Source organism: Micromys minutus (genome assembly GCF_963924665.1).
Source record: "Micromys minutus genome assembly, chromosome: 10".
Classification (NCBI taxonomy): Eukaryota; Metazoa; Chordata; class Mammalia; order Rodentia; family Muridae; genus Micromys; species Micromys minutus.
Window position 1 is genome coordinate 17039430 of NC_137979.1, and position 21715 is coordinate 17061144.

Consider the following 21715-nt stretch of genomic DNA (forward strand, 5'->3'; position numbering starts at 1 on the left):
CTTGAGAAACGGATGTTCCCCTCAAAATTCTTCACTGGTATTTTTGGCATTCTCCAATGACTTACCCCACCCCCTGCTATGGTTTGTTTCCTTTAAAACTTCCTTCTCCCAGCCACTCGGGGTCAGACTCCTCTACTCCTGCGTGGGATATGAGTCTCGACCCCAGTGCACTGGTCAATTAAAAAACCTCATGTAATTGCAGCAAGGACAGTCTCTTGTGAGTTCTTGTGGGGTCGTGTTATCAGGAGAATTGACTGAGCGTCTCCCCTCTGCTGGGGTCTTTCACTACCACTTGGCTGAAACTGTTTTCACCATTGGTTTTATATTCAATTTATCTTGATACATGTCTCTTCCCCAGTGCGGGGACGGAACCCAGGGGTTTGCACACAATCAGCAAAAACGCTACTACTGAACTTCCTTGCTTCTAGTTGCTTTTCACACCCATTGATTTTTAGGGCTTGTCCATATTTGCTTATGGAAAATTCATCATTTCATTATGAGAGCTCCTTTGGACGAACATGTCTACTTCCATGTTAAGCTTTTCCACGATCAAAAGATTTTAGTGACCATGTATGCACCACTGTGGTATGTATGTATGTATGTATGTATGTATGTATGTATGTGTGTGTATCATGTAACACATCCACATACACACACATCCAGCTTTTTTTAATGTTTGAGGGTTTCCACTGCTCTATGCCCCTGATGCCTCTCAGTATGAATTCCCATCAAAGTGGTGAGTCTGTATGCTATCTCTCCCAGGTTCTCTAAGACCCATGGTCCATGAAATATTCCTCACACCCTTGGTTACTTCTGAACTGGGATCTAGTTATCTGAATTTATTTGCAATTCTTTATATACTTAAGCATCTGGAGGGAAATGGAAAATGGACTTTAATTCTCTATCACTCACTGTAAATGTCAACTCCCAGCTTGTGGCTTTAGTTTTGAGCCTTTGTGAGGGTGCTTTCAAAATGAACCTTCTGGCACTTTTCTTCATATTCCTTATGTTACCGCTTAGTTTGTCAAATATTAAGCATTAGTTGCTGACCCCTAACTATATAAAATGATAATTTGTGTTCACATCTCATCATTCTCTGTTTATTTAAATTATTTATATTTTACTATATATTACAGGCTCTCCTCCATTTCTAACCAAAAAGCCAAACTTTAATTTTTTAATTATTATTTAAATTATTATTTTATGTCTATGGGTGTTTCCCTTCTTCTGTTTATGATATATGTGCACTGTCTGTCGAGTCCAATAGAGGGCGTCAGATTCCCTGGGACTGAAGGTTATAAACTGCTGTGTATGTGCTGGGAATTAGGTTTGGATCCTCTGAGAGAGAGGAGCCAGTGCGTTTAACCCCCGAGTCACCTCTACAATCTCCCCAAATCCAAGCTTTTAAAAGTTGGAGCCTTTAGAGCATTTTAGATTTAAGATTTTTTTTTTTTAATATTAAAGGCACTTACCTGGCAAAAGCTGTAAGGATTCTAAAACTAGGAAAATCCCAAACTGTACAAACTGTGTGGTTTCAAGCATTTAAGAGAAGGGCTTACTCCACCTGCACTGGAGTTAAGCTGCATCCCGAGCACTGGGCTCTGCCTGACTGAGCCCCAAACACTGGCCACTCTTCCAATAGGCTCAGGGCAGCCAACACGTAGGAGGGATGAGCCATGCCTTCTTGGCCTCCCCTCCCCTAGACACGTGCCAACCTCAAGTATATTCCCTTTGGCCCCTAGGACACAGCTGTCTCTGCAACATTTCTGGGCTTTGCCCCGTGTTGTTCACCCACCATCTCCCTCTTTTGTTCACCCTCCTCAGAAAGTGAGGTCATGTTTTAGGACAACAGTTCTCAAAGCCGTCTCTATGCTTCCATGGGCCCGGCCTTGGCTACAGCACTGAGTACTGTCTGTGTTCCAAGCCCGCTTTAACTTGCTTGCTTCTTTTGCTGCTTTTAGGTGCACCGGGAGGCACTGCAGTTCGGGTTCTCTGTGATAGCACAATGCTTATTTCCAGAAGGCTGTGCAGTGTCTGGCCACTACTGTCCAGGGTCCCAAACCTCGGGCTCTGATGAATGGTTTTCCACTGTTGTAGGAGCTCCACAGGCCCTTCCACTGAGGAACTCAAGTTCTTCCATCTGGAAAATGTTTTCAGATTATTCCTTTTATTATCATGACAATTTCTTCCCCTCTTTCTTAAAACTCCTGCTGTTTAAGCGTGACTTCTGGAGCGGCTGCCCTAATTCTCCAAGTCTGTCTATGTGCCACGCCTTTGTCTTCATGCTTCATTTGCTGGGCGATGTCCCCCAAATCATCTTCGACTGGGAACGTCCCCTCTGCAGCCATCTGTTTTCAACTCTCCAGTTTGCTTTCGATTTCTAAATGTTCCTGCCTCGTAAACATCTCATACCAATATCTTTCTGATTCCATGACCACAATGCCTGTCCCCCTACCATTTGAAAATGTACCCAGTGGCTGGCTCACATAAAGCCTTTCCTCCCCCCGCCCCCCCCCAACTCTAGTTCCTTCAGATCTCGTTTCTCTCCTGGATTGACTGAGGTTGGGCTTTTCTTCAGATGCTTGAGGAAATCGTGAGCTTGCTTCTGTTTAAGGGTGGGGATGGCAAGCTTGGAGAATGAGATGGGGTGAGGCAGCTGTGAGGAATGTCAGCTGAGCGGTCAGGGCGAGCCATGGGCACTCCCCCTCTCTAACATCCTCACAGCCATAAGTCCTTCGGTAGAACCTCACAGGTTCCCCAGGAAAGATACTTCTTTCTACTTTCCAGGAGGAGAAGAGCCTGGAGCCATGGGTTTGAGGAGTGTTATGCCCAGAAACCCCAGATCTTCCTCTTTAGTGGCTGATACTGCTGTACCTTGCTGTGCCCAGAGTTCAATATTTCAAAAGTGTTTCACTTTGTCCCCATGGAGAACTGTGCTGGGGGTGGGTGAGGAGGGAAATCTGCAGGTGTGAAGAGTGCAGGTGTGAGCAGTGTGGATGTGAGCAGTGCAGGTGTGAACACTGCAGGTGTGAACAGTGCAAGCTTTGGATTTCTCTGAAATCCCCATTCATTATTTTAATTCCAATTCCACCTCAAAGACCCAGAGACCCTAAAGATGTCATTCTGAGAATGAGAGAATTCATTGCTGTATAACAGACCTTGATGCCTTGAATGCTGGTGTGTGTGTGCATGGGGATAGGGGTACTGTACTCAGATGTGCCCAATACATCCCTTATTTGATACTGCTGTCTTTATAAAGTTGATGATCAAACCAGAGACTTCATGTATGGTAGGTAAGTATGCCACATTGAGCCACATCCAGCCTGTTCTTGGTTGTCCCTATGTCTGAAAGTGCACAAAATCACGGCACTACTGTCTTTTTCTTTTCTCTTGCCACCATTGTGAGTTTATATGGCTAAGGAAAACAGAAATGTCTGTATTCTAGCTTTAGTGGATTCTAGAATGGGTAGCCAGCCTGTCTTCTATAAACCCTCTGTGTCCATGAGCACAGAGTTCATGTGCATAAGCCTACAATGCTCTATATTTTAAACTGTTCCATCTGCATCTGTGATGATGGAAAACAATTGGTAAATGCCATCACCATCTCCATTAGTGAGTTTTCTCATTGCTTTGATGACGTACTTGACACTAAGCAACTTAGCGGAGGACTGTTTCTTCTGACTTAGGGTGATGAAGGGTGCAGTCCACCGTGGTGGGGACGGCAGGGGACTGGCTGACAGCTCTCCAGCAGAAGCAGCACAGGTCATATCTCAGCACAACAAGGAGGCAGAGACCAGACAAGATTGGGGTTGGCTATAATCCTCAAGGTCCATCCAGGAGAGCGACTCATCCTTCAGCTAGGCCCTATCTCCCAAAGGATCACAAACCAGCAGCCACCAGTTGGGGACCAAAGAGCCTGCATGGAACATTTCTCATCCAAGCCACAGCACCTTCCCCAATATTTCTCATCTGCCCTGGCTCCTCTGTTTGTTTGTTTTTGCTTTCAGTCCCTTGTTTCTTTTACCTTCTATTGATCTTTCTTTTTTTTCTTTCTACTAGTCTGGAAGATACACATGACCGTTCTATCCCTGCCCTTGGTTACACTGGTACTTCTTTTCAAGGCTGTCCCCTTAAAGACATCACAGATATCTTACGGTCTCAAACTGTGGTCCAGGCAGGTCTGGAACTCACTCGGTATCTCAGACTGACCTCTAACTTGTATCCTCCTGCCTCAGCCTGTTGAGTGCTGAGATTACAGGTGTGAGGTTTAATATGAACTTTGCTTCTCTCTCTCTCTCTCTCTCTCTCTCTCTCTCTCTCTCTCTCTCTATCTATCTATCTATCTCTCTCTCCCTCTCCCCCCCCCTCTCACACACACACACACACATACAGAGAGAGAGAGAGAGAGAGAGAGAGAGAGAGAGAGAGAGAGAGAGAGAGAGAGAGAATAAATTTAAAGGTAATATATCCGACCTTATTTTCAAATACTTCAAGGTAGGAAAACACTGCTCTGTCCTGGTGTATCCTGTTGATACTGCCTAATGTATACCAAGCTTATCATTTATCATTCTCACACTGTTGATTTTTTTTTTTATTTCAATGACTGTATTTTATTTACAGTGAAGGACTAAGCCATCCAAATCATGCCCCTTTGGCATAAAGATTATTTTGAGGTGAAGACAAATAGGAAAAAAAAAATCAAATTTATAGTCTTTCTCCCACCTCACCTAAATGCAAAAAAATAGGTTTACAAACACGTTCCTCCTCCCTTCTACCTGGAAGAAAAGATATTAATCACCAGATGCCTCTAGATCCCAAGACAGAACCACAGGAACCCACATTATAATTTTTGCCAACTAGCTCTGCCTTCTGTTAACTCCCCACAGCTTTCTCTTCCCACAATCTGCCACTTAAGAAACTCCTCTCCCTTTGTCTTCTCCTTGCTACTCTTTTGTCAAAATAACACACAAGCCCACGTCCTAGCCCCTAGCCCCCGGCCCCTGCCCCACTGCCCCAGTTACACAGCACCTAACTACCCCATGTGCATGCCTCACACATGTTGGGAAAAGCGTCTGCTCGCCTACTGGAGAGCTGTTAGCTCTTAATCTTGTTTGCAGAGCCCTGGCCCAGATGCCTAGGAAGGCAAAAGGGAGAATAAACCTCTTCCTCCCAACAGCACAGTGACTTCTGCATTCCTCTCACCTCAGGCTTGCCTCTGGACACAGTCCATTCCATGAAACTGAAGTCTAATCGATATGCAAACTGCACCATCAAATTCACTCTGCAGGGACTAATTCTATCCTGAAAATCCTGTTTCCCCTTTATTCTGGGATAATGACTTCATCTAGCATAAAAGTCCAGTTTTCCTGAATTCTTGCACAGTTCCCTGAACACACCCTCGACATTGCCTGGCATTTATTTAGCTCATGACTTTGTTGTCAGCTTAACACTCTGTGGGAGGCCACCATCTTTCTCCTTTGGCTGACTTCAGATCATGAATGTCTTCCTATAGATCACAGACCCTTTTCTGCTCCTTTATTTAAGAGACATGTTAGTCTCCTACCTACAGCTGAAAATCTTCAGCTCCACGCTTCCCCTTCTCGGTATTCCGTCTAGGTAGATGGCGCAGCTGAGCAGTCCCCAGTGCCTCTGGTAACAGAGCTCTCAGCTTCTTTGGCTCCTGCCTCGTTGGGTTTGGTTTCCAAGTTCATCAACCTCTACACTAGCTCACTAGCTCAGTTTTATTTTGAGGCTTACTTTCCGTTTTAAAGGGTTCTGATCTTTGTTTATTCAGCTCTGCCCGCATGATTCAGTCCCCTTTGCCTAGGACTTCCTTGTTGATTACGGATCTTCCCTCCAGTTGTTACTTTGCACTTCCTCAAGCTTGTTTCTTACAGTGCTAAACTGGCTGTTGAGTGGAAGACGCTCAGGATTTCGCCTCCAAATCAACTAGTCTTGCTGGGAATGACATCCATCAGATGTCTGATGGCTGGCATCTGTCTGCTCCACTTGAGCCGGGGGATCTCGATGTTCTTTGACAGACTCCCCTTCGGCATGGCAACTTACCTCAGGTCACAAACAACAGCACTATGGCTGGAGGGTTTGATTCTTCCTGGCAACAACCCCTTCCTCACCCAGAACTAGGTTACTTTGGTGAAAGGATCCACCTCTGCTCAGGAGCCCCAAGACCAAGTTCCCAGCACAAAGATTTATTTGCTCCAGAGGGATGAAGAACAGGGAATAAGAGACAGGGGCAGGAGAGGATGAGGGAGGAGGGGAAGGGAAAAATGGAGAAGACATAGAGATACTGTCCCAGGGGACAAAGTATTAGTTCCAGATAGAGAAGAGACAGATGTGGCCCATAAGAAAATAGTAGTTTCTAAAGGTAAAGGGGGAATCCTGTGCTAGGATGAGGTGTCTGATTTTAATGAAAGTTTGTTAATTAGGTTAATTTGCCAATGGGGGCTTTTGATTGCTGGTCTTTAGTACTTTGATAGCTGGACCTTGGTGGTCAACCACAGGAGGAAGTAAGCAAAGAAGGGGGCAGATGTTCACGGCTGGCTTGAAGAGTGTAATCTAATGGATTTTAGCAAAGCAGACAGAGTGAGGAATAGGGTGAGGCCTGCCAGAGCCATGTTTGTGAGCTGACTAGAGTTCCTTCACCCGGGGCTCCATGAGGCGTCTCAGACCGTCATGACAGACAGGAACTTACCTGGACTTAGTGCAAACACACACAGGGCATCACCTTACCCGAGAAGTGTATCATCTCCCAGAATGGCAGACCCCTCCATCAGGCACTGAGCCAGCGTCGTCAAAGGCAGCTTTTTCTGAAAAGAGAGAAAAAAAAAGAGAAAAAAAAAGGCCACACTGAAAACCTCCCATCTCGGTCCTCTGACGTGACAAAGTCAAATACCAGAAAAGGTATTTTACCGATATAGCTGTGGACCAAACTAACTGCAAAGCATGTTTACTCCTGACATGCTCATAAGGGTCAGACTTAAGACATAACAGTTGGAAACTTAGTAAACAAGTTGCAGCTTTAGAGAATGAACCCACCCTCTTCATTTTAAAGGTGATAACAAAAAGGGGGAAAGAGACTATTTGAAAACCATGTCAGTGAAGGTCTGAGCAATGCGCTCGCTCATTTCCCCCAGACAGCGATTCCCTTATCCACCCCATTTTATAAACAAGACAGCACATACTAAACAGAGGACAAATGTCCACACAGAACTGCAGTGCACAGCAAGGGCCAGCAAGCTTATGCAAAGGCACTCCACCTCATTAGTGACTAGGGAAACCCAGTCAGCCATCCAAACAAGGAGCCCTCCCCCACCCTCCCCCACCCCCACCTGGGCAGCTCTGTTTAACATTTATTTAAGTAGAACAGCAGCTTAGCATGTACAGAAAGGCATTCTTAGATTCTTTTGGTTGTGAGTCTAACCTTTAATGGCTGAGCCCTTGACGAGCATTGGAAATTCAAAACAGTCCTTCAGTGTGGCAAAGTTCAGTAGTAGCTTAAAGACTAAGCCAAGCCGCCATTACACCCCTGGAATGCCCACATGTCCCTAGGAGGTTCATACAAGTATCAGAACAAATACATGAGCACCAGTGTGACTAGAAATCACATGTTACTTCATGTAACAACCAGAAGGTGGAAACAATTCAAGTACCCACAAGCTAAGAGAATGTTGCCTTTCCCTGTGAAAAGCCATCTCTTTGGGTCTTCACCAGACACCAAGATGGTGCCTGGATTCTTGCGTGCCCTCCTACTAAAAGTCTAACCGTGGCTCATCTCACTCTTGCATGCACCTGTTCATTTTTACTCTCTATTTTCCACGAAAACATCAGTCTACGCTTTGATTGAATGCAAAATGGTCCCCCACAGGTTCATGTTTGTAAAGAGTTCGTCCCAGCTGGTGGTGCTGTTCCGAAAAAATGTAGAACCTGTCTTGGTCATGGGATGGTGGACATTACAGTAGGCACAGTTCAGCAGGGATACACATTTGATAGATTCAGGTCAGCCTCCGTTCCAGCCCGAGCTCTCTGCTTTCTGATCCTCTGACGTGTGAGCAAGTTATAGCACAAGTCCTTCTCCCCATGATGGACCAACACCCCTTGAAACCATGAACCACACATCTCTCCTCTCTCTGTCCTCTCTCTGCCTATGTGAAGGTATCTTTCATGTCATTTCCTATTCTTACATCTGAAGATGATTCCTCTTTGTTTTTAAATGAAGAGAGATGGGGGTGAATCTGAAGGCTTGGATTCCAAGGTCAGGAAGAATTGGGACGGTAACACAAAGAAAAGTAATGTTTTTATTCATGTAGATGCTTTAGAACTCAAGAAATCATAAGGAAGACATCAGGGGCAAAGAAGGAAGTAAAGGAGCAAGGTGATATCTTCGAGTCAAGGGAGATGAGGCAGCTGGTCAGTCGTCAAAGGCAGCAGATGGGATGGATGCTAATGGGCTGTATCCCCAAGGCTACAATTCACTTCTACTTCTAAAAAATTTCCCCGAGGCCAGGGTAAAGGCTCCACATCAACAGGTTCTGTAGCCACCCCATAGCTCCCACACTCCTTCATCCAGGCCTTAATCTGCTTTCTCCCACCCTCTGCCAGACTCTACTCCATATGAAAGGGCACTGGGCAGCTAAACATATTCCTTCTGTTGCCAAGGATACATGTTGATCCTGATCCTCCTGATCCTTGATGAATGAGTGAATTCTGCAGCAGGCTTCAAGCTAGCCCGTGGCTTTTGGGGTTGAAGATAAGCTCTTAAAATGAACTCGTCCCCAGTGCTAGAGTTCAGGTAAAAACTTAAGAGTAAGACAAGGAAAGACAGATTGTCCCTGAGTTTAGATGCGCCAGTCTGTCATTTCTGAAGTGACTGTTCTTTCTAAAATTAGCCTGGGCTTAAGAGGCACGGGTTGTAAAGATGACTCAGGCATAAAGTCTCCTATACTCTGTTCCCCACACATATCTGTATTTGTGTTCTCTCGCGCGACCTGAAAACTGCTTCCCACTGTACATCCTCTCCTGCTCAGTCCTAGAAATCACCGTGTGGGGTTCAGTCCCCTAAAGGCCAAGGCTTCTTGCTCAGACGACACTAGTTTTCCACGGGCCTTGCTAACAGCCGCAGGTTAAAACTCCTTAGTACCAACACAAATTAAGCACAGTGCAGTCATTTGCAAGTACTACCTCATTAAACTCACAAATACCACCACCAGGTAAGAAGTCCTTGATATCAAATCACGGCCTTCCAAATGAACTGCTTTAAGGCTTATGAAGCCATTTACTCCCTCAAGGCTCCCACAAGGTTCTGCAGGCAACATGAAGAGGCGGCTTCACTTCACTGGAGACCCCAGGCTGCACCTCAGAGCCCTCTCACTAAGTTGCCTGCTATTTAAATTGGTGGGCTAGTGTGTCAGGCAGATCCCGTGCCTCAAATACTCATGGACTGTCTGTTCCTGACATTGGTCTATTTTTATCACCGCCTACCATGTGGCGGGCCCCGTTTTAGGCCCTGAGAACACAGCTGGTGAGGAGCAGACCCCTGTTCCCATGGAGCTTGGTTACCAGTGACAGAGACCATTGATGGTGGAGCTTCAAGCACTGGGAGGTAAACAAGGCAGGGTGAAGTGCTGTGGGAGAGGAAGGAGACCGTGCCCTGGGGGCACCATTGATGATAAGATGGAGTCTGAGAGGAGCAATGAATAAAAGTCACTGGCCTGTAATGCTCCAAAAGAACTGCATACAGGGGGTCAGAGCAAATCCAAAGATAGACGGAAGGCAGCACTCTGGTATTAGTGCAGCTGGAGAAAGGTAATAGAAAGAAGGGAGCAAAAGCCAAGCTCACAATTACAGATGGAATTCTGCTCAGTGAGGAGCCCGACTCCTCTGCTCCACAATGGATGGCAGTCCTTTGGTGGGACTCAGCGGAGACAGTGTGAGTTACACACCTGCTCAGGAGGGAGCAGGCGATGAAACATGAAGAGGGGGTAGACTGATGGGAACTACCGTAGACTGACAGCAATGGGGGCCGGGGGTGGGTGCGGCAAAACAAAATGGAAGTTCACAGAAAAGGCAGTAACTGGGCTTCTGGCAAGCTTGGCTGGGGGTTCTGGAAAGGGAAGAATGGCGTGTAATATCCGGGGAGGAGATTGGAGCCAGTGGGTAGACCTCTGCTAGATCTTCCTATGAGAACTTGCGCTGTTACAGGTCCTGGGTTCCTGACTCAAAGGCCATTAGCCTTCTCAGCTTCTATTTCTTTCTGGGTGACCTCGGCTCCGTAGTGGCCACTCAGGTCCCTCTTCTTGGGTACATTCAGAGCAGAATCAAAAATACTGCCAGCAGCATCTGTCTGGTGTGCTGGCTTCCCAGTTCCCTATTTCTTGTGTCCTTAACTAGGTCGTGCCCATATGTGTCTAAGCGGCTCTCCCTTCTATCATGCCCACAGCGATGAACAAATGGAATGCCATGACGCCTGTGAGGCTAAGGTTTAGGTCCTAGGCCTGACTATTGAGGGACCCTAAGGGCTTTTACAGTCTCACACCCTCCTTACAGCTTCCCCTCTCCCACTGAGGGCTTTAGGGGTCCAGCACCCTCCAGGAAGGAGTGCTTCAGTCTTATCTTGGCAGTCCCTTGAATGTAGACCAAGGACCTTGATATATGACCCAGGCACCAAGCAGCACTTCTTCCCAGGGAGCAGTGTCATATCTGGGCAGCTACGGGGTCCTAAGATGCAATCCACAGTTGGCAGCAGCCAATCGACTTAAAAGTCAACTAAACCCACCAATGCTTGCATGGCTAATCACCATTGCTGTAGCCCACCAGTTACTAAGTGTATAAAAACTATACTAACGAAGGGCCTGGAGTTGCCTCTTCTCTGGACGTAGGCCACTCCAATGCACTGGACTAATAAACCTCTTGCTTTTTGCATCGATCCCTGATCTCTTGTCTCTTGCACAGGAGCCACAAATAGATAAGACTCAATTTGGATCTTATACTATGTCCTAGTCCCATCAAGTGTAACCAATCCCCTGGAATCCCCGCCTATGGCATCTCCCTCCTCTTTCTCTGAAGTCCATTTGCTCTCCACATTGTTTCTGAAGAGTATCTGGCTCCTTCCTGGCCCTGCATCCTTCTGGTCTGACCATCTTGTGTATATCTGTCACAAGCCTACTTCCTATCACGGGATTCCTAGTGTTCTGCTCAGAAGTACTAGGACACAATCCATGTAATTGATGCCACCATAGAACCTAATCATGTCTAACCTGGGCCTTCCAAGATGGCTATCTGACCACGCTCTTGATACATATACTATTCTATGTTACAGATGTAGGACTCTCTAATATTTGTTAAACAAAGGAGACAAACCATGTATTTATTTACTTGTTTGTTTATTCTTGTACTTAAGCTTCTCCTATGTAGAGCTCAGACTGCTATCAACTAACCAGCTAATGGCCTACACAAAAAGATTCAAAATGGAAATGAGATACACATCCTCGCCCCTCTCCACCCAGCACTAGGAACCCAGATAAGCCAAGCAACCATGAATGGATAATACTCTTCTCATCAACAAGGAAGCAGAGACTGCCCATCTTCATGGGCAAGCAGTTATAGCTTTCAGGATAAACAACCTTTAAGGTCTAACCAATTCTTAGACATAACACAGAATGCAGCCAGAACATGCTTTCCACATGCAACACAACCAATCTCCAGGCTCTACACTACTACTCACTTTCCCGGGCACTCTCCTGACCATAATTCAAGTATCCAGTCATGCCAGTAGAAGGTGGTACCATGAAGGAGTCACAGCCCAGCACCTCACAGCCTGCAGAAATTACTCAACCTAACCAGACGCCTTCAACCTGGTTCACTCCTTCATCCCTCAGAAGCCATGATAAAAGTTTGTTTACACCTCACTCCCACTTCCTGACTACCCCTGATCTTGCCCTATGTGTACCCATGAAGCCTGGCATAGCCTCTTCTCCTGGGGCCTGAGTTACAAGTCATTCTCCCCACACGCTTACCTTCAGACCTGTTGACTAGGACATACTTCAAATGCTCTAGAAATAAGTCAACATCTGCTGAAAGGAAGAAATCTGCAGAATGCCCAACCCAGCTAAAACTTCACAATTAGGTAATTCTGTCTTAGCCCTGGACATATGTTAGTGTCAGTTCACTGGCTTCAAGCCTCTGGCAATAACAGTGAAATTGGACTCCTTGGTTTTGTCAGCAGGGTCTCCTGCAGCCCAGCCAGACCTCAAACATACTGTGTAGCCAAGGCTCCCCTGGAGCTCACTATCCTTTCTCCACCGCCAGAGTGTGAGAGTTAGAGGTGTGTGCCACCACGCTTGGCTCTCAAGCGAGACTCGTGAAAAATATACTACACTTAGAATCATTTATTTTGCAGCGGAAGAAAGGATGTGGGTCAAAGGTGACCTGAGCTTCAGGTCCCCGCCTGCAACAGCGACCTGAGTAGCACATTGGAGCATCATAGGTAAAGGAAGCCCATACATACAGGCATTTTGCAAGCTCCTCTTTAGGACTGCTCAGGGTCAGCCTCCTAAAGTCCTTGACCTATATACATAGTTCTGTCTAGATATTCTAAAGCCAAAGGAAGTTTTATTTATACCACACATGAGGGATTCCTACTGAAAACAGAGTTTGAGCATACCCAATCTGAAATCCCCCAAAACCTTAAACACTCCATCATCTGAAACATCGTGAACACTGGCTGGAAGCCGTCAGTAAAGATTCTATACCTGGCCATATGTGACAGCTTGCAGTGAGAACAGAGATGCTCCAAAATATCAAGTAACTTCATCTTTAGGGTGTGGGCAACAGGTGACACCAGACAAGTCAGTTCTTGTCTCAGTCCCAGGATATCTCATGATATGTTCATCAACATCCCATAATCACACATATTTAAAATAATCAAAAACACTTCTAAGTATTTTGGACACTAAAGAAGAAAGTGAGGGCTAGCACAGTCAGGCTGGTGTTGGCTGGTGCAGGAGACAGAAGGAAGCCTGGGCACAGTCACTCATTCTGGGACTCTCAACAGCCAAGGCTCAGAGCAGGGCTCAGGGAGACCACTGCGAACAGAAGCCAGCACAACTCCATGTGGAGAACTAAGCCAACAGATACAAACCACAGATGTAAACTCAAGGAAAAAGGGATGGAAGGAAGGCCATCTTCCTTAATAACTGCTCCTACTGCTGTGTTAAAAGTACATGGCAAATGCAGCTTAAGGGAGATGGGGCTTGTTTTGGCTCTCTGTTAAAGGGTATAGCCCACCAGTGTTGGAAAATCAACATGAGAACCTTGAAGAAATGATAACATGGCATCCACAGTCAGGAACAGACAGCCATGAACGCTGCTGCTGCTGGACTCATAGCCCATGATCTCACCCAGGGAATGGTGCCTCTCATGGTGGACAGGTCTGGTGCAATTAAGATAACACCCACAAGCATGCGTAAGTCCATCTCCCAGAACATTCTAGATGTTGTCAAGTTGACAATTACTACTAATTAATACCATCCTAGATTGCAAAACATCCATAATAAAACCAAGGCAGCACGGTCAGTTAAGGGCTTGCCTTGCAAACCCAAGGTCCTAAATTCCCAGAACCTTTTTTTTTTCTTCTTCTTCAGCTAAAAAGCAGGTGTTGTGGCTGGTGCATGCTTATAATCCCAGTGCCAGGGAGGCAGAGGCAGGCAAATTCCCTGGGGCTTGATGGTCAGTAAGCCTAGCCTGCTTGATAAGCACCAGACTAGTGAAATATCCTTATTTCAGAGGGGTGGGGCAGGGAGGGGGGGTGGGAGACAGAGAGACAGAGAGATAGAGAGATTGTGTGTGTATATTTCTAAGGAACAATACCTAAGGTACACTATTCCCAAGGTGTACCCTTCCCCAGGGCATGCATGCATATACATGCATAAAGTCTTACACACACACACACACACACACACACACACACACACACACTTCTAGAATTATCTTTTGCTCTTTGTACGGAAGGCGGTAGGGTTAGAAAGGAAAGACTAGAAAGGCTGTCTACACCAATCGCTGCTGAGTCACATTCACAATGCCTGGTGTTACTGAAATCAGTTAAGAGGAGACCATCAGAGTAGCTTTATCTAGCAGACATCCTCTGATACCTCATTACAGTGGAAACAACTTCCAAGGGTCTTTCTAGGTCCCTGGGCACCTCAGAACTTATGGTACCTAGTTTGCTGTGGACTGTCAATACTAAGGTAAAGATAATCTATGGATAAAACTGAATCAAGAAAAGGAGTTCATGGAGGGTAACACCTCTCAGAAGTAGGATCTTAAAGCACGGTCCTGCCATCCTGCTGGCTGCCTGCCGCAGGAGAGGGCCTCACCTTGGCTGGGGAACGGAGGGAGGGTGATGCCTCAGGTAAAGGCTAAAGAGCAGAAAGACCATCACAGGAGAAATAAGCACCAAGGCTGGCTGGGTTAATGTGCAGACACATGAGCAGCCTCAGCAGGTAACTGTCCTGGGGGTGGGACCTGGGTGCCAGGCTCACAGAGGGTACTTACTGAGCGCTTGTCGGCCTCTGCTCCCTGCTGACCCTGCAGACAGGCAGTAAGCTTCTTGTGTGTGCTGTGGGACACCTGTTTCACCAGCTCTAGGCGCTTCTCCACCTGCACAGTGGGAGGCACAGTGAGACAGAGGTCAGGAGGTGACAGTGCTGGCCTGTTACCACAGAGGCAAGGATTTCTGGGAAGAAAACGTGGAGTGTCAAACAGATGGAAGGAGGGTGACCACAGCCCAAGGGCATCCCTGGTCCGCTTTGAATTTTTCCTCCAAGAATCTTACCTATGTCTGTTTCTTGGGGAGATTAGTTCTTAGATACCCTCAAATACACGTATTTTCATATGACCCACTTACATCCCCTGGAGTACCTGAAATTGCTTCTGGGTTATCTTTGTGCTTCACACAATGTAAATCCCTGACAACAGCTATAACACTGCCTTATTTAGGGGATGGCAGGAAGAGAAGTCTGCACATGCTCAGTTCAGAAGCATTTCGCCCCAGTATTCTGAATATGTGGTTGATTGAAACCATGGACGTGAGCTTGCATCTCTGGGGGCGGGGGGCAAACGTGGAAAGCACAGCCAGAAACAACAGTTTCATCTCCTAGCAGTCTGTGCAGGAGCAGCAGAGACATGGAAGCTGCCCAGAGAATGGCTTCATTTTAGAGGAAAAGGTTAAGACAACCCACCTGGAGAAGGTCTTCGCTCAAAACTTCAGTCTTTTCTGCCCTAGAGGGAAGGTAAAGAAGATGGTCAGCAAATACATGCACATATTTATACATATACATAAATATATATCCACATGTTAATACATATAGGCATGTATACATATGCATGTTTATACAGACACACATACATATATAGATATGTAAATATATACAGGCACATATACATATGCATACATTTATAATACACACATACATATATACATGTTACTATATACAGCACTGTGTTCATATACATACATTTATAATATACACATATACATATATAGATATGTAAATACATACAGGCACATATACATGTGCATACATTTATAATACACACATACATATATACATGTTACTATATACAGCAATGTGTTCATATACATATATTTATAATATACACACATATATACAGACACATATACATATGCACAAGTTTATAATACTCAGATATATATGCATATTAATATGCACAGGCAAATATATACAAATGCATATGTTACACACATACATATATACATACTTAGGGAAGTCTAATGACAAGCCCCACTCCCCTCTTACAGTAACTGCAGAGAAGCAGACTATGAGTAGTAGAAACTCTTAAGAAGTAAAGGACAATTCTAGAATCTTCCAGATTCTAACTACCATACCAGCAAAGCACAATGTGCCAAATGCACTTAGGTGTCCCACAAACTGGAACCTGTGGCACAGACAACAAAAAGACCTTTATATTCCTCTAAAAAAGCCTGCCACACCCATGCACTCAGGCTTGCCCTGGGAGAGCAAACAACAAGATGGAAAAGTGCAATAAAGGAAGAGCACGCACACAGGCATTGCTGAATCCCAGCCATGGATGCAGAGATGCCTGCCATAAACTGTTAGGTCCCTAATTGCAAATGACATAATCAATGCAGAAAACTGCAAGAAAATGAGAAACTTCCCCCTCATAAAACCCACAAAAACAAAACAAACAAACAAAAAAAAGCAACAACAACAAAACCCCACCAAGTCAAACACAGTGTCACTTGCTTTAATCCTAGCTCTTAGGAGGCAGAGGCAAGTAGATCTCTGAGTTTGAGGCCAGTCTGATGTGCATAGAGTTCTAGGTCAGCCAAGGCAACATTGTGAGGCCCTGTCCAAAACAAACAAACAAACAAGAACCAAAACCAAACAAATAAAAATAACCTCATCCAGACTGAATGAGCTAAGACAAATATACAAACAAACTGTCTCCACATCCTAGTAACAGATTCTTAACAATACTCTTAACAAATACCCTTAATTAAGTTCTTGGGTGTCAGTCTATCAGATTATATAAAGAGCTTGCAAGTTGTGTGTGGTAGTTTGAAGAAGACTGTACCCCCTTAAGCTCAGATGCTTGCACATTTGGTCTCCATTGCTGGCAATGTTTGGGTAGGTTTAGGAGGTGTGCCCTTTTGCAAGAGAAAGTGTGTCCCTGGAGGTGGGCTTTGAGGGTTTAAAGACTTGCAACATTTTGCTCTCTAGGCTTCATGCTTGCAGAACCAGGCCTCAGCTTCCTTCTCCTGCTACCCTGTCTCCACTGCACCATCATGGACTCTAACCCTCTGGGACCATAAGCACAAATAAAATTTTCTCTAAGTTGCCTTGGTTATGGTGTTTTACCGCAATAACAGAAATGCACCTACAACACTAGGAAACTACAGAGTGTTTACAAAAGAATTCACAGAATATCTAAGTTAAGTGGGGAGACACAGGATATGTATGAACTAGAGAACCCAACGGAGTGTAGGTACCCACTCTTCCCTGAACTGACCACAGTTAGAATGCGAGCCCAGAGCTACCACAGGACTTAACTATAGAGGTTAAATAAACCAATGCCAACATGCACAGAAACAGGCAGGAGAGGGAGAGGAGCCAACGCATCTCCAGAAAGAAAAATTAAGTTATGGCACTCACAAGATCCAATTTTAAAATGAAATAATCAGGAGTTTGGCTTTGACAAAAGGATAGGGTGTGCCAGCCAGAAATAGATGCAGACTCATGACCAAGGAATCTTGAAAAAGGAACAAAGATTATAAGAGTCAGGAAAAAAAGAGAATGTAGTAGGCTGTCATGGAACACACCATGCAAAGGTGTGAATCCTGGCCCTGTACATCATACAAGTTAATCACAAATACACCACGGGCTTCAAGAGAGCATAAAAATGTGGAATTTTTAAATACAGGAAGGAATATTTGTGACCTTCATTAGCGCTGTGTGTTTTAAGTGATAACATCAAAAGCACTCTGTATAAAAGGAAGAGAATAGAGACATCAGACTCCTAGCAGAATGAAAGGGCTTTGCTGCATGAAAATCCCATTAAAGGATCAAAGAAAACCCTAGGGGAAAAATTACATGAGAAAAGAATAATATGAAAATTACATACAGACTTGTCAAAGTCAGTAATAATAATAAAAAACCTCCTACTAAAATAAGGACAAAAAGCTGGGACTGGAGTTCAGTGGTACAGCATTTGCCTGGCATGAAGCCAGGCTTCTATCCCTAGGACTGAGAAAAAGAGACATATGATGAACAGATATACAGGAAGACATACAGATAGCACACGTGTGTGTGCACACACACATGCACACACATACTCACATGCACGCGCACACACACAAGCATGCACACACATGAGCACACACATCATGCTCTGAAGAATCTGGCATTGGAAAGCTCATAAGTTGCTGGAGTCTGGGCATGACAGACAGTACAACCCAGAGAAGAATCGCAGACAGTACAACCCAGTGAAGAATCGCAGACAGTACAACCCAGTGAAGAATCGCAGACAGTACAACCCAGTGAAGAATCGCAGACAGTACAACCCAGTGAAGAATCGCAGACAGTACAACCCAGTGAAGAATCGCAGACAGTACAAACCAGTGAAGAATCACAGACAGTACAACCCAGTGAAGAATCGCAGACAGTACAACCCAGTGAAGAATCGCAGACAGTACAACCCAGTGAGGAATCACCGGCAGTTCCTTATAAACTCAAACATGCACTTGCTGTATGACCTGGCAATCCTACACCCCAAACCACATGTACAAATGCCCAAAACGTGGGGACAATCTTATGTCCTTCAGCAGGTGAACAGGTTCTGAGACATCAGTATTGAAGGACACTAACCAGGTCTAGGGGTAGATACCTGCCATCACTCAGCTCCAGATCAAAGCATATGCTGAACACACACACACACACACACACACACACACACACACACACACACACACATACACACACACACACACACGCACGCAAAGAAAAATCATGAAGGGTTATATAGATAGTAACTCTACCTAAGGAAACCATGACGGGAAAAACTCAACAAACAAGACTAGAAACCAGAGCTTTGATGGTACCTATGACAGCACAGCACAGGAAGGTTTGGGTTTGTTGTTGTTGTTGTTGTGGTGGTGGTGGTGGTAGTGGTGTCTTTTGTTTTGTTTTGAGACAGGTCTCTTTGTACCCATGGCTGCCCTAAAACTTGCTTGGTAGACCAGGTTGGCCTCAAACTCACCAAGATCCACCAGCTTCTGCCTCAATGCCCAGCTCTGAGGTAATTTTGATGACAGTGGCAAACTGCATAGAATACATATGCAGTAAGACTCACATATGCCCAGGCAGCATACTTAAAGTGAGTCTTTAAAGTACAGCAGAAATCTCTTTAAGCATAAAACTGTGGTACTCTCCAGTGTCCCAGGAGTCGGGAGAGAAGGTAGCAGGGTAAGTGCTCTGAGCTCCTGGCCTGTTCCTTCAGCAGGGCTGAAGTGATTGACCACCCTGAGTCTCTCAATTAAGCAGAGACACAATGAACATTCAAGGGCATCCCTCGTAGGGAAGGAATGGTATCTGAATCCACCAAACTATCAGAGGCTAAAACCAAACCAACCAAACAAACACAACAGAGAAACTCAACCACTGAAACAAAGGGAAGCAGCAGTGGTCAGGGAGGCAAAATAGAAAAGAAAAAGTCAAAAGTTAGATATCATATATGACATCATTGAGTATATCAGAAAACACCCCAGTTAAAAAGCCAAAGATATATTTTTTTAAATCTAGCTCAAAGATGTACAGCCTAGATTGCTCAGCACTAATTATGAAAGCTCCACCTAACAGGAGGAAGAAACTTGGAGAGAGAGGGGGGAGAGCAGTATAATGATAAAAAAAAACAACTTATTTATTTCTAAGGATCACAAAATAAGCCAAGCCTGACGAAACCTTGAGGTGGTAGTAAACACGCTGGGATAATAAAAGTTGTCACCATTCTTGAAACCATAGAGATGTGGGGCTGGAGAGATGACTCAGCCGTTAAGGGTACTGACTGCTCTCCCAGAGGACCTGAGTTCAATTCCTAGCAACCACACAGTGGCTCACAAACATCTGCAATGGGATCTGACGCCTTTTTGGTGTGTCTGAGGACAGCGACAGGGTACTCACATACATATAGTAAATAAATCTTTAAAACAAAATCGGATGTATCTGATAGGGATAAAGAGTGTGAAGTCTTCTCAGGAACAGAAGGATGTGTTTCCAGACACCATAAACGGTGAGCTTATGAAGTACTTCTCAACAACTGTGGAAGGACAGGCCATGTTCTTTACCTCAACACGCTTTCTGTTGCAATAAAGAGCAAGGTACAATAGGAAAGAAAATACATTTGCCTGGGCTGTGGCTCATTTGGTAGTGTTTGCCTGGCAAGACCAAAGCCCCGGGTTCAGTCCTTGGTACTGGGGTAGTGGTGCACATCTGTAATCCCTGCATTGAGAGAGTGGAAGTAGGAAGATTATAAACTGACAATTTAAATCCCACATTTGGAAACACTTCTAGATAGCGCATAGGTTTAAAGCAATGTGTGTTTAATTTTTTTTTTTTTTTTTGATATTTAGAATTAAGAAACAAAATACATCAATCTTACCAGCAAATTAAAGTATACACTCTGTGTTGCTTATTTTATAAGAGATGCAACAATACTTGAAAAGTATAAATGGAAAAAAAAGAAAATAAAGACAATACATTAAATTGGGAAAGCTCTTCAAGAGAGGCTAACAACAATGTATCTTTACAAGATTCACTAGGGAAAGAAAAAGGAGAGAAGGGGCAGACAGGCAATGTAGAACACAAACAGGTGTTGCAGGCGTTGAAACATGAACGAGGCTCTGGAATGAGAAGACACACTAGACTGAAGGCTTAGAAAGAGCAAGCTATAACTGACTCAGCAGTGACTAGAAAGCATGGAAGCCATATCTACATGGAAGACATTCAGACAGCAACAAAATATCTCCCCCCCCCCCAAAAAAAAACCCCAGAAGGTCAAGAGGTCTTGCAAGTATATTTTCAAGCAAACAAAAACCAAAAACCAACCAACCAAACAAAAACCCAAACAAAAAGCAAAGCAAAACAAAAAAACTCACTCCAGATGTTCACAAGCTACTTTAATAGTAGTAGGAAAATAATCAAAACCAGTGTCATTTGGTACCTATATCAGTCACTGCCATTATATCCCAACTGCAAACAAGGGAGGTGTGATGCCAGGGAAAAGAGGCAGGAGCTCACAGTGTCTGCTGTCAGGAAACAATGCACACGTGAAACCTGAAGGCCTGCCCCAGTGAGCTACACAGCCAGCCCCACTTCTAAAAGGTTCCACACCCTTCTAAGACAGCACCACCACCTGCGGGAAGAACTGTTCAATATATGAGCTGACAGGAAATGCCACTTTTAAATTACAGTTCCCAAACTGGAAAAGGGCAGTACAGGGAAAAAGATGATCTCGGCAGTGATACCACAGCGTAAAGAGAGTCATTGTGAACAAGTTAGATTAGCTGCTAGAATGAAGATGTGGTCTAACCTCAGCAATCTCTCAGTATAATTAATCCTACTGCCTAATTACATGTCAAAACCAAAGCTACCTCATAAATGAGAAACATTTAACACAGTGTAATGCACGTTTGTGAAAAATATAAAAGGAAAACCCTTGCTTTATAAAAATTTCCTATGATTACCGTATTCCTAATGGGAATGTGTTAAAAATTTCTAGTATAACTGAGATCAGATTCTTCTATCTGACAGTGCAAAATGGAAACAGAGTATTTATATGTTTATTTATTTACCTTTTTGTTTTGAGACACACCCCTCAGTATAGCCTGGAGTTCTGATGCTCCCGTTTTACCTTTACTAGGAATATAGGCATGCCTGTTCTTAAAATAGACTTTTAAGGAAAAAAATCTAAATAGACATATTTTGAAGTTAAATTGATCTTAAAGTAAATCCAAAACACCATAAAGAAATTGTTATAGAATCTATCTGGAAAAGGTAGGTTATAAATAAAACCGGTACAATGAAATTAATGCAATCAGGAAATGCTCAGGAAACACAATTTTAAAATTCATTTCACGTAGGGAAAAAAAAAGCCTAAAAGATCG

The 21715-nt window shown here is 44.5% G+C and overlaps 1 protein-coding gene across 2 annotated transcripts in view; it reads right to left on the reverse strand.

Annotated features, from left to right (window-relative positions):
- ARHGAP44 (Rho GTPase activating protein 44) overlaps positions 1 to 21715 on the reverse strand; it is a 163853-nt gene that overhangs the window by 62242 nt on the left and 79896 nt on the right. For both annotated transcript variants that reach the window (XM_080923190.1, XM_080923191.1), the window contains exons 2-4: positions 15255 to 15294; positions 14569 to 14673; positions 6751 to 6827 (exon numbers count right to left, since the gene is read on the reverse strand). In XM_080923190.1, coding sequence (XP_080779316.1) covers positions 6751 to 6827; positions 14569 to 14673; positions 15255 to 15294 — 222 coding nt within the window. The remainder of the gene's footprint in view (positions 1 to 6750; positions 6828 to 14568; positions 14674 to 15254; positions 15295 to 21715) is intronic.